This window comes from Mastigoproctus giganteus, chromosome 8, assembly GCF_048544385.1.
Source record: "Mastigoproctus giganteus isolate SK-2022 chromosome 8, ASM4854438v1, whole genome shotgun sequence".
Classification (NCBI taxonomy): Eukaryota; Metazoa; Arthropoda; class Arachnida; order Uropygi; family Thelyphonidae; genus Mastigoproctus; species Mastigoproctus giganteus.
Window position 1 is genome coordinate 63,632,700 of NC_143582.1, and position 14,554 is coordinate 63,647,253.

Below are 14,554 nucleotides of genomic sequence, written 5' to 3' on the forward strand. Positions count from 1 at the left end.
TACAGACTAGAACAGTTAACTTTTAAAATTTTACACCAGGAGAGGGGGACAGATTACAGTTCAAAATCTACCGTAAACCCATACAAGAACATTCCTGTATTTATATACAGGAATATTCTTGTATGCTAGTAGTTACCATCCATTGACCTACAAATATTCCATTATATTTAATCAGTTTACTTATGCTTATAAATACACTACAACACAGACTGCATTAAATATAGGAATCAAAGCACTAACAAACAGATTTTTAAACAGCAGATATCCTCTTACCACCATTAACAGTATTAGACTACAGGCTAAAGACAGGGTGGACAGTATAGAACACAATTAACAAAAAAACATTTTATTACAATTCCATACATTGAACAATAGTAAAGACAACATAATATCCTTCTCAAAGATACAGAATTCAAAGTAATAGTGAAACTAACACAGAAACTGCACTCCATACTAAAAAATCATTCCTTTCTTTTCCTCTTCTCCCATAGAAATGCATGACATAGTATATAGTATCTCATGCGGAGGTTGTGATTCCTCTTATGTGGGATCGACAAGGTGTCTTTTGGATACGCGTCTTAAACAACATGCTGCTTCAGTTAGAGCATTACGAGCCACAGCGTCAGAACTGTCTTTCCGTGCCATAAATGCGAATCACACTTTCCTATTCAATGAGCCTAAGGTTTTAAACATGCAACAAAATTATATTAAATTACTAATTGCGGAAACCTTAGAAATGAGAATACAAAATAACTTGATTACCATACGACATCCATTTGTTATTTTGGATTTGTGGGCTTTTACATGCATGCTTATTAACAAGTAATCTCCTATAAATATTGTGGGGAACGCACACATATCATGCATTAGTATTCTGACCAATGAACACGATGAAAGTCAAAAAGCTTAGTTCCCTTAAGGAAGGAAAGTTTTGGAAATTATTTCATCGTAATTTTTTTTCATTGTAGTGTTTTTTATGTATCAGTTTATTATGTGATATATTTTTATCAGCATCTATTTTTAAATATCTGACATAATGCCTTCAGTCACTCGGGGTTTCGTGGAGGGTTTAATGGATCTGGTGTCATGTTGGGGCTTTTGACTATGATCCCAGGGCGTCGGATCATTCATATACTAAGAGGATTGAACACATTTAATAATTTTAAAGAAGATTTTTATGTATTTTAAATCTTCTTTTTAAAATCAGTGCTGGAGAGTTGAGTATAGAAGTCATCCTATGAAGAAATATTTCTCTTTGGCTGGTGCAGCATAAGCCTCAGGCTTCCTTCCACCATATGGCTAATAATAATAACTCTTTCATATTTTTCAAATATGAATAAAACATACGATATATTGAGCCATTGTTGCTCTTAGATTTATAGAAATTATTACGTTTTAAACACGGGCGCCTCCGTAGCCAGGTGGGAAGGAGCATTGCATATCACATGCTTCTTGATTAGACCGGGGTTCGAGCCCTTCATCACCAAATACGGAAGATGTGGAAAGGTCAGGGAATGACCACTGCATATCCCGGAGCAATATGGCCTTAGTTGCTAATGCTCCTAAAAACCAAAACAACAACATTTTAAACATCAGAAATTGCATTTGCAATTTCTAGTAATTTAGTTTGAAGACAAATATTTAAAATTTTTCTAAATTATTTTCCTAGTTCAGCAGTTTCTATTCTCGTCAGGTTTCTTGGGAAAAAGTACTGTCTGAGAGTATGTATCAACATGTTTGTGAATGAAAATAGCAAAAGTTCTTTGCAAAACGTCAAACATTTATGATGTCTATTGAGTTTAACATGTTTTTTAAAAGCATTTATCTACACAATGAATAATAAATGAGTTTCAACATACTTTTTTTACGACTTGCCTTTAAGTTATTCCACATTTGAGACCATGGTTTTATGTTTTAATTTTCTTTAATTCTATTACTGCATAGAATTACATAATTTGTTTAGGGCAATAGCCTCAGGTTACGATGAAGTTAACTAATGCACAAGTTTGTGCTACAGTATCATGTCTGTACACAGTCAACTACTAAGTAGTTAAAAAATGACATCATTAAAGTATATCTCATATTGTGAATACCTTCACGAGTTACCACGATATTGCACTACCTCGAATAAGTAGTGCTTGACCAATAGAGAAGAATATCATTGTAACTTGTTGCCATTTTTGTAATTACTTAGTAATTAGCTACGTATAGGCATGATGCTCTAGCACAAACTTATATGTTAGTTAACTTCTTTGTAACCTGAGGCTATTGCCCTAAACAAATTATGTAATTCTTAATTACTGTACCCCATCAGGCATCTCTCATATTGTGGAGTTATACTTCGCAACTGTGTTGTCTTCGTTGCAACACCAGGGTTCCTGCCCACCCACCGATGGAAGAGCCAATAAGCTCTGAAACGGTGACGTCTGGGTGATGGTATCCACTGAGAATAGTCAGTAGTCTTCTACATTGAGGAAGCATTACTTATTCTAGGTAGTGCATTGTGTCTAGATAACTCATTGCGAAGGTATTCACAATATGAGATATACTTAAATGGTGACATTTTTGTAACTACTTAGTAGATGGCTACGTATAGACATGATATTCTAGCACAAACTTATATGTTAATTACTTCATAGATCAATATGTGGATGAAATGAAAAGAAAAATTTAGATAGGAAAGAAGATTGTGTATATAGTAAAATTGCTCATTTACTTCCAGAAATTCTGAAGAAAAGGATAGCTCTCAAATTATTTGATAGACTGTACCATGAGATTTGTGCCACAAGTGTGATTAACAAATCAGGAAAATTAATGAAAAACTTGGAGGTTTTTTGATGTCCATTCAGTATGGAAATTTCAAGATGTTTAAAATATTTCAGAAATGATTTCCTGAAAAAAGGAAAATGAGTGGTTTAAGTCATCAGAAGTGGTTCTAAGATTGCCCACAGTGTCCAGGGTTGTATCTTGCAACCAGAATATATGAGCAGATTCCAGCATCACTAAGTATTCCAAATGGTTAAAATGTTCTCTAGAAAATCTAAGTGTAGATTTGATTTGGAGGGGCCTCCGTAGCCGAGTGGGCAGGAGCGGGAGTGCAGTAGCACACGCTCTTTGAGTAGACCGGGGTTCAAGCCCCTGACTACTGAATACGGTCGATCTGCCGACCCGCACTGGACCAGCGTGGCAGATTATGGTCCATTTCCCTCAGCATGAATTGTTGAGGAGGCTTCCATCCTGCAGTGGGTTGATAATGGCTGCACTTTACTTTACTTTACCCTTTAATTAATGATTAAAATCTAAATTGACTAAATATATCAGACTTTTGCTGCAAAAGTAGCTGGATTTTTTCCGCTACAGTTTCATGGAGTAATTAAACATGAGCAGCTATCAAGTGCCACAACACTGTTTATGTCGCAGTTTTTTCCATTTGCACGAATAGTGTCAGCAAATTCCATGTTTGATTAACATTCAGTATTAATTGTCTTTCCATTCCCATAAGTTAAGTGAACATCTGCTATCAGGAGTTGCTTTTGAAAGATTTGTTATTGTTTCCATGTAGTAATGTTGTGGAAATGTAATACAATATTTATTCAAGATGGGTGGCTTCTGTGGGAAGCAAGATAAGTAGGTAACACATGTTGCATGTTGTAAAGCATGCCAGATTTGAAATTTTAATTTTGGAAAATTTTGAAAATTTAAGTATAGAATAGTATCTAATATGGCCTCCATAGCCGAGTGGCAGGAGCAGGAGTGCAGTAGCACACACACTCTTTAAGTAGACAGGGGTTCAAGTCCCTGACTGCTAAATATGGTCGATCTGCCAACCAGCACTGGACCTGTGTGGCAGATTATGGTCAATTTCCCTCAGCATGAATTGTTGAGGAGGCTTCCATCCTGCAGTGTTGTTGTTTTTTTTTTTTTTTTTTTATAGTATCTAATACAAGGGCTTATCCAAAAGTTCCTGGACTTAGTCGATAAAAAGTAATAAGCTTGCTTTTGTTACTGACCATAGTTGTCTCCTTCAAATTAGTTCCCTTATGAGTTTATGCACCAGGTCCAGCTTTACTGCCACTGGTGGAACTGATTGTTTTTGAGATTATATGCAGAGCTGTCTGTGTGTTCCTTCTTCAATTTCTGGAAGTCCTGGTAACAATGCCCTTTTAGCTGTTATTTTGTTTTTGAACACAAGAAGAAATCACAATTGGGCCAAATCAAATGAATAAGGATGGTGGGGGACAGCTATGTTTTTATTAGCCAAAAATCGCACAGAGATAGTGTGTATGGGAGCATTGTCATGGTGAAGCAGCCAGCTCTTTTTCTGCCATCATTCAGGATGTTTTCAGCAGACTTTTTTCTTAAGATGCTTCAAAACCTGCAGGTAATAATGGTGGTTAACTGTTTGGCCTTGAGGCACAAATTCATGGTGAACCAAGCCCTTGCAGTTGAAAAAGACTACCAACATGCTTTTGATGTTGGACCTGACTTGCCTCACTTTCTTTGGACCTGGAGATGTTTTGGATTCCCACTGCTGTTTTGTTTCAGGGTCACAGCAGTAAGTTATAGCCTTCCTGTTATAGCCCTTGAGAGGAAGTTTAGATTATTTCTGACCTCATCCAATAGTTCCTGACAGATGAACACACCTTTGTTCCTGCTCCTCAGTCAACAACTGAGGCACAAACTTTGCAGAGATCCACTGCATGTTCAATTCCTTGGTTAAAAATGCATTGGCATGTTCTGTAAGAGAGTCGGAAATGGTCATTTGTCAGTCTTCATTGATGATTTGGCAAACTTTCTTCACGTGTTCACATGTGCAACTTGTCAATGGGCAACCTGACTCAGTTTTCATCTGATCTTTTGCCATATTTGAATTGCAAGAACCACTGAAATGTTTGCATTCTCCCATTAGCATTGTCACCAAAAGCTATTTTGAGTATTGTACATTTCTGATGTTGTTTTCCTCAGTTCGAAGCAGAATTTTATACAAATGCGTTGTTTCTTCATGTCGGCCATTTCACAAATAAATGAAACACCAATTGTACTTAGCAAGTAACAACTGTAATGATGCAACACAGCTGGTTATAGCAGCAAAATTTACAAGATCGACTTCAGAGATACTAACATAGTGGCATCTATTAGCAGAATGCTCTACTATTTGCAGTTCACACTCAAGGCTGCCAGTCTGGAACTTTTTTATATGCCTTCGTATGTACATATATTTTTAAAATTTTTTTTTGAAATATTTGTACCTATAAGCAGAAATATATGTGCCCTTAATGGTCTCTTAAACTTCAAAATGGATTAGAATGTTAAACTCAATTCTGTATTTTTTTGCCTTTTAATTTTCAAAAGAATTGATAATTTTTCTGATTTTTTGAAAATAACAAGTGATAAAAATAATAAAAAATACTACATATTATAAAAAATAATTTTTTTATTAAAAAATAAAAAGATATATACAATTGGTATTACAATCTTTTAAGAAAGGCTGAAATATTCGTGTAGTCCAGTGGTTTTCAACTGGGGTGCCGTGGGTGTTTATGGCTCCTTAATACCACTTATGCTGTGTTAAGTTCTCTGCTTCTACCATGTCATTAAATTCAGTGTTAATTTGAATTGCAGAAATTTTTCCTTAGAAATTAATTCAGGAAGGGGGAAATGAAATAGGATTTACTTGCAATATCATGTCATGTTAATTGCAGTGTTTTATTTTATCACATTTTATTGTTTTATTAATATCTGTGTGTCTTTTACATTTCCTTTGTTAAATATTTTTGAAAATAAATCAGAATTCATAATTTTCCTGAAAATTCACTTGATATGCAATATATTTGTTCCTTTGTGTGCTTAGAAGAAATCAAAATACGTTTCACTGAAAGAGATAGCTCAGGACAGATTATATGGGAAGCTTATGGAAGCTTTAGTGATGCTGACGTTCATCATCAGGTCAGTTTACTATATTTCCTTAATACCTTATTATGTTTGTTTATATATGATATATACACATGTACAGTTGGATTTATTGAAATTTTTATACTGTTTGAATGAGATGTTTGATTTTGAGTTTATTGCACACATCATGTATACAAGAAAAACAATTTTCTATCAAAGGAAATGCAATGTCCAGAAAATTTGTTATGCTGGAAACCCTTGTTTGTTTGATATGTCAGAGCTCAGAGTATTACATATTTCAAAGTTATTATTGATCTCCAGTCAGAAGGATAGGTTTTTTTATACATTGTGGTATAAATAATTTGAAATACAGGTAACCCTGATATAACACGGTAGTTAGGTTCCTATAAAATTTCATGTAGTATGAAACCATGTTATATGGGACTAAGAACCAGTAAAAAAAAGGGGGAAGGGGGTTATGTTCCAAAAGCTAAAAAAGTACGCCATTTTTTAAATAACTATCAAAAACTTAATTTTTATTAAAAAAATTGTAATAACTGAACAAACATCTCACAAACTGTGATACATATATGTCAGATAATGTATGTTCATTTAATTTTCTACCTCTGAAGAGGCAGAAAATTAAATAAACAATCAAACGAAAGTGTTTCCTTTGTTGAAGAATATCTTCACCTTCTGAACTTTCTTCTGCAGCCTCTAAATTCATGTATCTTCTGCTCTCTTTAAAAAAACTTGGATTTTTGCTTTTGCTTGAATCTTGGTTTTTTGCTTTTGCTTGATAGATCTTTGTAAATTTCATGGTATGGAGTTAAGCATTTTTGAAGCTCCTTTTTGAACTTTGTGCTCCTTTCAATGAAGGATCTGCATTCAAAAAATAAGGTTCTAATTGCTCGGCTAAGTTTATGCCTTCCCATATGCTCTTTAGTGAAAATTTGGAACTTCAGAATTTTCATCTGCACTATCATCCTCTGAATTGATCTGGTTTACCTCTGATGCCGTTTACCAAATCTGCTTCACCAGCCTCTTTCTACCAGTAATAGTAAATCTTGAACATCTTCAGTAGTCATATCACCAAAACCTTCCCCTCCTACCGACTTAGCAAGTTCTGCTATCGCACCTATTCTGTTTTCTGCCAATTCGACCATATTTCCTGAATGAACTGACTCTGGCCATACATTTTGCCAACATTCATTTAATTTGACTATTTTACTTCTTTGAGTGATACAGCTATGATTCCAATACAGTCCACAATTGAAAAATGTTTCCCTGCTGCTTTCACTTCAATAGATTCGGAATAAATTTTTTCCAAAATCCATTTTAACAATTTTCTGGTGTAATGAGTTTTAAAGGTAGATATAATGCCTCGATCCAATGGCTGAATTAACGAAGTTGTATTAACCTAATACAACTGTGGTGGTAGGAACATTACTTCAACGTTCGGATGACTTAAATCTTTTGGATGGCCTAACGCGTTATCCAATAGTAATAAAACTTTAAAATCTAGATTTTTCTGTTTTAAAGTTTTCCACAGCTGGCACAAAACAATTTAGAAATCATTCTTTAAATAAATTGGCAGTTACCCAAGCTTTTTTATTTGCTTTCCAATATATCAGTAACACGTTCTTATTTACACCTTTCATTGCACAAGGATTAGGGGATATGTAAACTAGCATAGGTTTTATCATGTAATCTCCTGATACGTTATTGCACATAAGTAATGTTATATGATCTTTTGATGTCTTAAAACCTGGTGCAGTTTTTCTCTCTCTCTTTTTTTTTTTTTTTTTGAAATAAATGTTCTGTTGGGCATTTTTTTCCACCAAAGACCTGTCTCATCAGCATTGAAAACTTGATGTGGTGTGTATCCTTACTCTTCAATAATTTTTTGAAATGCCTCTGCATATTATTTCTTGGCAGCTTCATTATCAACCAATGCACTTTCCCCTTTAATTCTTAGGTTATGTAATGAGAAGTAGTTTTTAAATTGCTCATACCAACCTTTACTGGCAACAAACTCCAGGTTAATAGAAGATTCTCCATTTTCTTTTAAATGGCAATAAATCTTTAGTGCCTTTTTGTTTAATTACATTGCTATCTAATGGGATCTATTTTTTACTGCTATCGTCAATCCAAATACTAAATGCTTTTTCCATTTTCTCAATTATTGGTGCTCGGGGACGAGTTGTCATATTTGTGGAAATGAAAGATCCTGCAGCTCTAAGTTTCTGTTCATTTTTCTTTATGGTCTGGATTGTTACTTCATTTAAATTTAAACTTTTTGCAATATATGATATCTTTCTTCCCTTTTTTTAAGACTCCAAAATTTGTGTCTTTAATTCTAGAGAAATAAAGTTTTATTTGAGTGGTGCTTTTTCACTTTCCTAGTGGCAGAATTTAGGGTGGAATATAATTCACAACAAAAAATTATTCCAATACAGTTCTTAAGAACAAATTTTAGTAATACATACCTGGAAAAATTTATAAACGATTAAATAAAAACCAAAATAACCTTAAAAGTCATGAACTGCATGCTTCAAAGTCTCAATTTTTTATGGTCTCAAACAAGTTGAATAGCAGAAAACACAGAGATTTTCCGACAAAATTAAAATACGGGGATTTCTCAATAATTTTTGCATAACTACCAGCGAGTTACAGTGAGAATTCACAAAAAATAATGGAAATGTTGAAAAATTTTGTGCGGGGTTCCTCCCTCAAAAATGCTGTGTTAGAGTGAAACAGTGTTATTTAAGTACCGTGTTGCCGCAATTTATCAGTTGTGTTAGAGTGTTAGAATGAAACCGCGTTGTAGAAACACCATGTTTTATGAGGGTTGTCTGTAAAGCTGAAATTTGAAGCCATAGTCTGGACTTTGACTAAAACTTATGAAAACTGGTTTGTTAATATCAAAGTAAAGGTTGTTTAAGATTTCTTTTAAGATGTTAATGCTAAGAGTAATCTTAATTAAGATTATGCTTAGCTTTTTTTGCAGAATAGCTTATACTAAATCTATGTTGCTTTCAGATAGTTTTAGACCACAGTGTGTTAAAGATAACATTTTGTTTTGAAAAATGTTATTCTGATTACAGTAAGCTTTAGAAGGGAAGTAAATGGCCATGTCCATTTTCCAGAGTTTACCAGTGTTAATGCTGTGGTGTCCAGGTTTGGTGAAAGAAGTGGAAGCAGCATGAATCAGGATAAATCTTATCCTGTTTCATGAGGTTACATAGGAAGAAAGTGAGCAGCCATACTCTGTATATTTCCAAGTGATATATGTTGTTTTTGCAGCATAAGAATGGACTATTTCAGTGTGTTTCTCAAACTTTTTAATAAACATGTCCCACCTACACAAGAAATTTCTTATAGTCTATCTCTAAATTGCATTTCTGTATAAAAATATGATTAAGAAGATATCTATTAAATTACTTTTCTGTGTGTAATAGGTTATAAGGATGAGATTAAGTTGATTTGAAAACAAATGGAAGAGGTTTAAACCCACTAAGAAAAGCTTTTCACTCAAAGTGGTAGGAAGTAGGAGTATAGAGTTAGACCGAATAAAAGGATGAAGGCTTTGAGTTGGAAAGGGGAGAGAGAGAAGTGGATGTGTGGGACCAGGAAGGGGTTGAAAGCCATTAACCGTGAAGCCATCTCCTGATAAGAGAATTTAAGGCATTTATGTAAATGATGATATTAAATAATTTTTAACCAACTGTAAAACTTTTTTGGGTCTGCCTTGGCTTCTCCTACAGCTTATTGGTTAAGAGACACTGGGTCTAGTGGACCATAACTTTTATTTTGAGAAACTATGAAATAGATTGTAGAAGGTGTTCTGTGTATCGACAAGATGGCATGGATTATTGTTACTGATATCCTGTGGAAATAACTTGAGAAATAGAACATATTTAGTATTTTTTATGCTAAAATGAGTTTATTTGATGCCATTAAATGATTTGGATGCCAGTTGTTTTTTATTCCTGAATTTCAGTTTAACAAAGTTTCTTTTATATTATTTCAATTAATGTACAGGGCATTAGAAAATTCTAATACAACCATGACAGAATGATAACTGGTTGAAGATTTATTGTGAACTGAATAAATTGAACACTCTGAGGGAAAAATTATGCAAAAAAATGGCTGACACCATTTCTGATATCATAACCAACATAGCTATGCTCATACATGTGTAAAAGAAGGAAAGGAATAACAAACAATAACAACAATAATGTTATGTAACAAAAGAAAAAAAAAAAATTAAGTTTCTTTATATTTAATTGTTCCTTATAGCTGTTTTGTGTTCTGAATCCGACAGTATTTTTGGTTTATCTATGGTGTCAATGTTTTGGCAGTAGTTGAAGGTGTGCTTGTAGCATTTGTATAATTGTTTTATTTTTATTTTTTTGAGGTTTTCTGTGGCTGTCAAATGACGGTACAAGTTATCTTTAGACTCATTCTTGCTATGTTTATAAATATTAGATACAGTAGGTCTAAAGCTGGTGAAGCATAACATTGTTGATGGCACCAAGTTTTGTAGTGAATATGACGCTTTTTTTTTTGGAATGCCCACTGGTGTGGTGATCAAAAGTGTGGGCACCTCATTTCTGCTTCAGTAGTTGCAAGTCAGCTCTAGTGTACAGGTTTGAGTCTGTAGCGCGGCTATATGGAGTGGCAAAAGGCATAAATTTCATCTTCAAATTATGCATTGTTCAAGAACTATAAGGAGGTGATAATGATGGAATAGTTGAATTTTGTGATTGGATATTATTAGAGCAGGTATGAAATCTGCTCATTCTTTCAGATGTCTTCTTCAGTCATAAAACATTACTGATTCATAGATTCTGAAAGGTCATAACTTTGTCATAACAAAGTTCTTTTAGTGACAACTGAACAAGATAGTCAGGAAGAGCGGACTCCAGGGGAAACTACACACATGAACAAAGATGTCAAAATATATTCACCCATATTTTTTGGTGAACTGAAGAATATAATTTTTGAAACAGCCTACATAAAGGTTGTCTAATAGTAACAAGTAACTTCATTTTAAAAAAAATATTAAATAATTGAAAAAATGTCTTAGCTTATCTAATGAAATACCTATTGTAAAAAATATACAGGTTTACCATTGGTTTACGATGGTGTTCTATTCCTAAAGGAACTGTCGCAAAAAAAAAAAAAAAAATGGTGTAAAATGAATAATTATATAATGTAAGTTAATGAGAAGTCTGTGAGTTCCAGTTCCAGGCCTCCTCCTCAAAATTGTGGAGGAGGCCCTTTAAATACAATATTATAAGTAATATAATATTGTATTTAAAGCTCTGAAATAAGTGCTACGAATGTAAAAAGAGTATTTTCATGGATATAAATCAATTAAATGTAATACAGTATAAAATAACCAAACTAAAATTAATTAAATAAAAAAAAAATTAAATTTTGTACATTTACTTTGATATGTTCGAAGTCCAGACCGAAAGTTTTTTAAGTGTCACTATAAGGCCCCTGCATTGATTTTCTTGACAGTGGCATAATGTGGAGAATTTTATTTCTCTGATGAAGTCCTTGGTTGAGGATCTTCCCTTTTTTTTTGAAGAAAGCATGTAGTGTTGGCTGTTGAGATTTCCTCTTCTTTCTTTGAGAATCTCAGAATAAGAGCCAGTGTATACAATTTTTTACTTTTGCACTTTGCTGCTACCAGTCATGGTCAATCTCAAAGACCCTCACTGAAAAAAATTATATTTTTTCAGTCACTGTCTTTGAGATTGAGATTGCTTGTATTCATAGATTTTAGAGGAGGTTCTTCATCTTTTTCTTTCTCCTCTTCCTCCTTTTGGCTTAGTTCTTTAGGCGCCACCGTAGCCAGGTGGGAAGGAGCAGCAGTGCGTAGCACACGCTTCTTGATGAGACCGGGGTTCGAGCCCGTCACCACCAAATACGGAGGATGCAGAAAGGTCAGGGAATGACTACCGCATATCCCCGAGCAATATGGCCTTAGTTGCTAATGCTCCTAAAAACCAAAATAACAAAAAAAATAACAATAGCTTAGTTCTTTAGCCAAGTCTTCATTGGAAAGCTGCTGTCCTTGGCATTCCAACAGCTCTGTTACATCTTCAACCTGTAATCTTGTCCAATCCCGCCTCTTGTGCCAGCCTGCTAATATCTTAAACAGTGTTCTCCACTGGCTCAGATCTTGTGAAGTTGTGCATTGATTGTGGGATAAGTTTGTGCCGTACTCCATTCAGACATTTCACTGACACTTCCTCCAAAGCTATGTTGATGTTATTAATGCCCTTCAAAATGTTGAATGAGTGCCAAAAATCTCTCCAAAACTCTCACCATTTCCATGAAGGTTTGGTGGATGTAATAGGCTTTAAAGGTTGCTATTACCCCCTGGTCAATTGGTTGCAGAACTGAAGTGGTGTTTGGTGGCATATAAACAACACTGATGGCCAGAGATGGTCCGATTTCAACAAGGTTTGCAGGATGGCCAGGGGGCATTGTTTAAGAGAAGAGCCTTGGCTGGTAACTCATTCTCTTGACAAAAATGGAGCACAGTAGGGCAAAAATAGTTTGCGTACCAATCCAAAATTTCTTGTGTTATCCAAACCCTCCTATTCCGTTTCCAGTAGTTGGTGTTCCAGTAATTACAACCAATGTTGGTGTACCATTAACAGACACATGGTGTCTGTTAATGGTACACCAACATTGGTTGTAATTTTAAAGTGCCAGAGACATTTTCTCCCAGCAGAAGCACTAGCCTTCTTTTACAACCTTGAAACCTAGTGCAGACTGCTCTTCATAGCAATGAAGGTTCGTGATGGCAGTTTCTTCCAATAAAGTCCGGTCTCATCGACATTAAAAATGAGATCAGGAGGATAATTACCCTCCTCTGCAGGAAATGTTGCAGCTGCCTCAGCATCTGCACTTGCCACTTAATTTCACACAGCAGCACTTACTTCAAGTTTTAAATCACATGAATCATTCCTTGCTACCTAAAAATGTCTCATCACCACCTTTTTTTCCCTTAAGATCTTCAAAAATTGACTTTTGTCTTATCAGTAATAACAGCTTGAATCAACGGTATGTTTTTTTGATTTTAGTCATCCACCCACAATGACAATTTCTCCGTTTTTTTCTAAAAGTTTACTTCAGCTATAACTCGCTTGCATTGCACGTACTGTCATAGCATGTTGCATTGACCGTTTTATTTTATTTTCATTTTTCATTATGGTACTCACAGTTGATGGAGGCAATTTCATACTTCTACACACATTAGGATGGGTCTGACCATCTTCCATTCTATGAATTACCTCCACCTTTTTTTTTTCCCAGCGTGATAGATCTGCGTGACTTTTTCACATTCCCTCGGCTTTATTACGCTTTTCTTACTAGACATGGCGACTCTTATTTTATTAAGTTAATCAACAATTTTTAATTAAAACGCACAAATTGGTACTGTAGAATAGTGGCCCAACAATAGTACACCAACAAGTGAACTGAGTGTTCCTCTCCTCTCCTCCGGTCACCTCATCCGTGATGGGCTTCGATGGTAGACAGGGATAGCTCTCATCTGTGCCATTTCTTTACATCATATCCAGTATTTATAGTCATACATTTTCGAAATTTTTTATAGTTTTTTTGATATTTTGGCCTTTTGGTTTCAAAACCATCATTATTGGGAACCGCCGCAAGACAAACCTTCGTAAACTGAGGGCTACCTGTATTAACGTTGCAAAAAATTAATGATATATCAAAAGTTTGAGCAATTTTTATTATACTATTATTGCAGTTAATTATAATAAGAAATAAATTATATAATCATATAGAAGGAGCCACCAACTTAACACTGAGTTTCCATTCATAGCCAAATTAGTTACATGAAAAAGTTAAATTTAAATACATAATACAGTATGGAAGTTTTTTGGTTTAAAATGCATCATTAAGAATAATAAACTGATATTCATATAAAAAAATAAGTGTAACAGATAGATGAACTGCAATAAATTGCTTACCTAAAAACACAAGATTCATGACATCAGCTATGTCAGAATCTTTTACTAAAAGCTGTTGAGTTGCAGTGGAATTTCTTTGACTTGAGAAAGTATGGAAGGACTGGTATAATCAGCTGCCAGCTTCTAATCTTAAGCCTGTATAGAATTTGTGGTTATGTATGAAATGGGCAAATTCCAAGTCTGACTGAGTTTACCTGTTGCTCCAATTCGGCATATAGAAATCGTATGTTTTGTCAAAGTGTATTGCAAATATATTCTTATTTTAAAGTACATTAAAATATCAAACTGGATATGTCTAGTTTTTAGTGGAATATGTTTGTCACTTTGTTTTTTCTTTTCTTTCTTTCTTTCTTTTTTTTTTTTTTTTTTGGAAAGGGGTAAGGGGGTTGGAATTTGGTTGGCATGTACCACCAAAAAACATCAGACTTCAGGCCGTCCTTAGTTTTGTTATATAACAGTATTTTTTGCTCTTAAAAGACTTCTTCCCTACCCCACCCTTAAAATGGTAAAAACATACTTTATACTTAAATTTGAAAGTGTCTGCAATTCTGCCCAGACACGATAGGAGAGAGTACATGATGAGAGTCTTGTCAATCAATTCGGCCCTGGAGGGAATGTGCAAGCCTAAAGGGGTAGAATTT

At 34.5% G+C, this 14,554-nt stretch overlaps 1 protein-coding gene across 5 annotated transcripts in view; it reads left to right on the forward strand.

Moving 5' to 3' along the window:
* Rel (nuclear factor NF-kappa-B family member relish) overlaps positions 1 to 14,554 on the forward strand; it is a 462,299-nt gene that overhangs the window by 201,288 nt on the left and 246,457 nt on the right. For all 5 annotated transcript variants that reach the window (XM_090380549.1, XM_090380553.1, XM_090380550.1 and 2 more), the window contains exon 8: positions 5,852 to 5,946. In XM_090380549.1, coding sequence (XP_090236675.1) covers positions 5,852 to 5,946 — 95 coding nt within the window. The remainder of the gene's footprint in view (positions 1 to 5,851; positions 5,947 to 14,554) is intronic.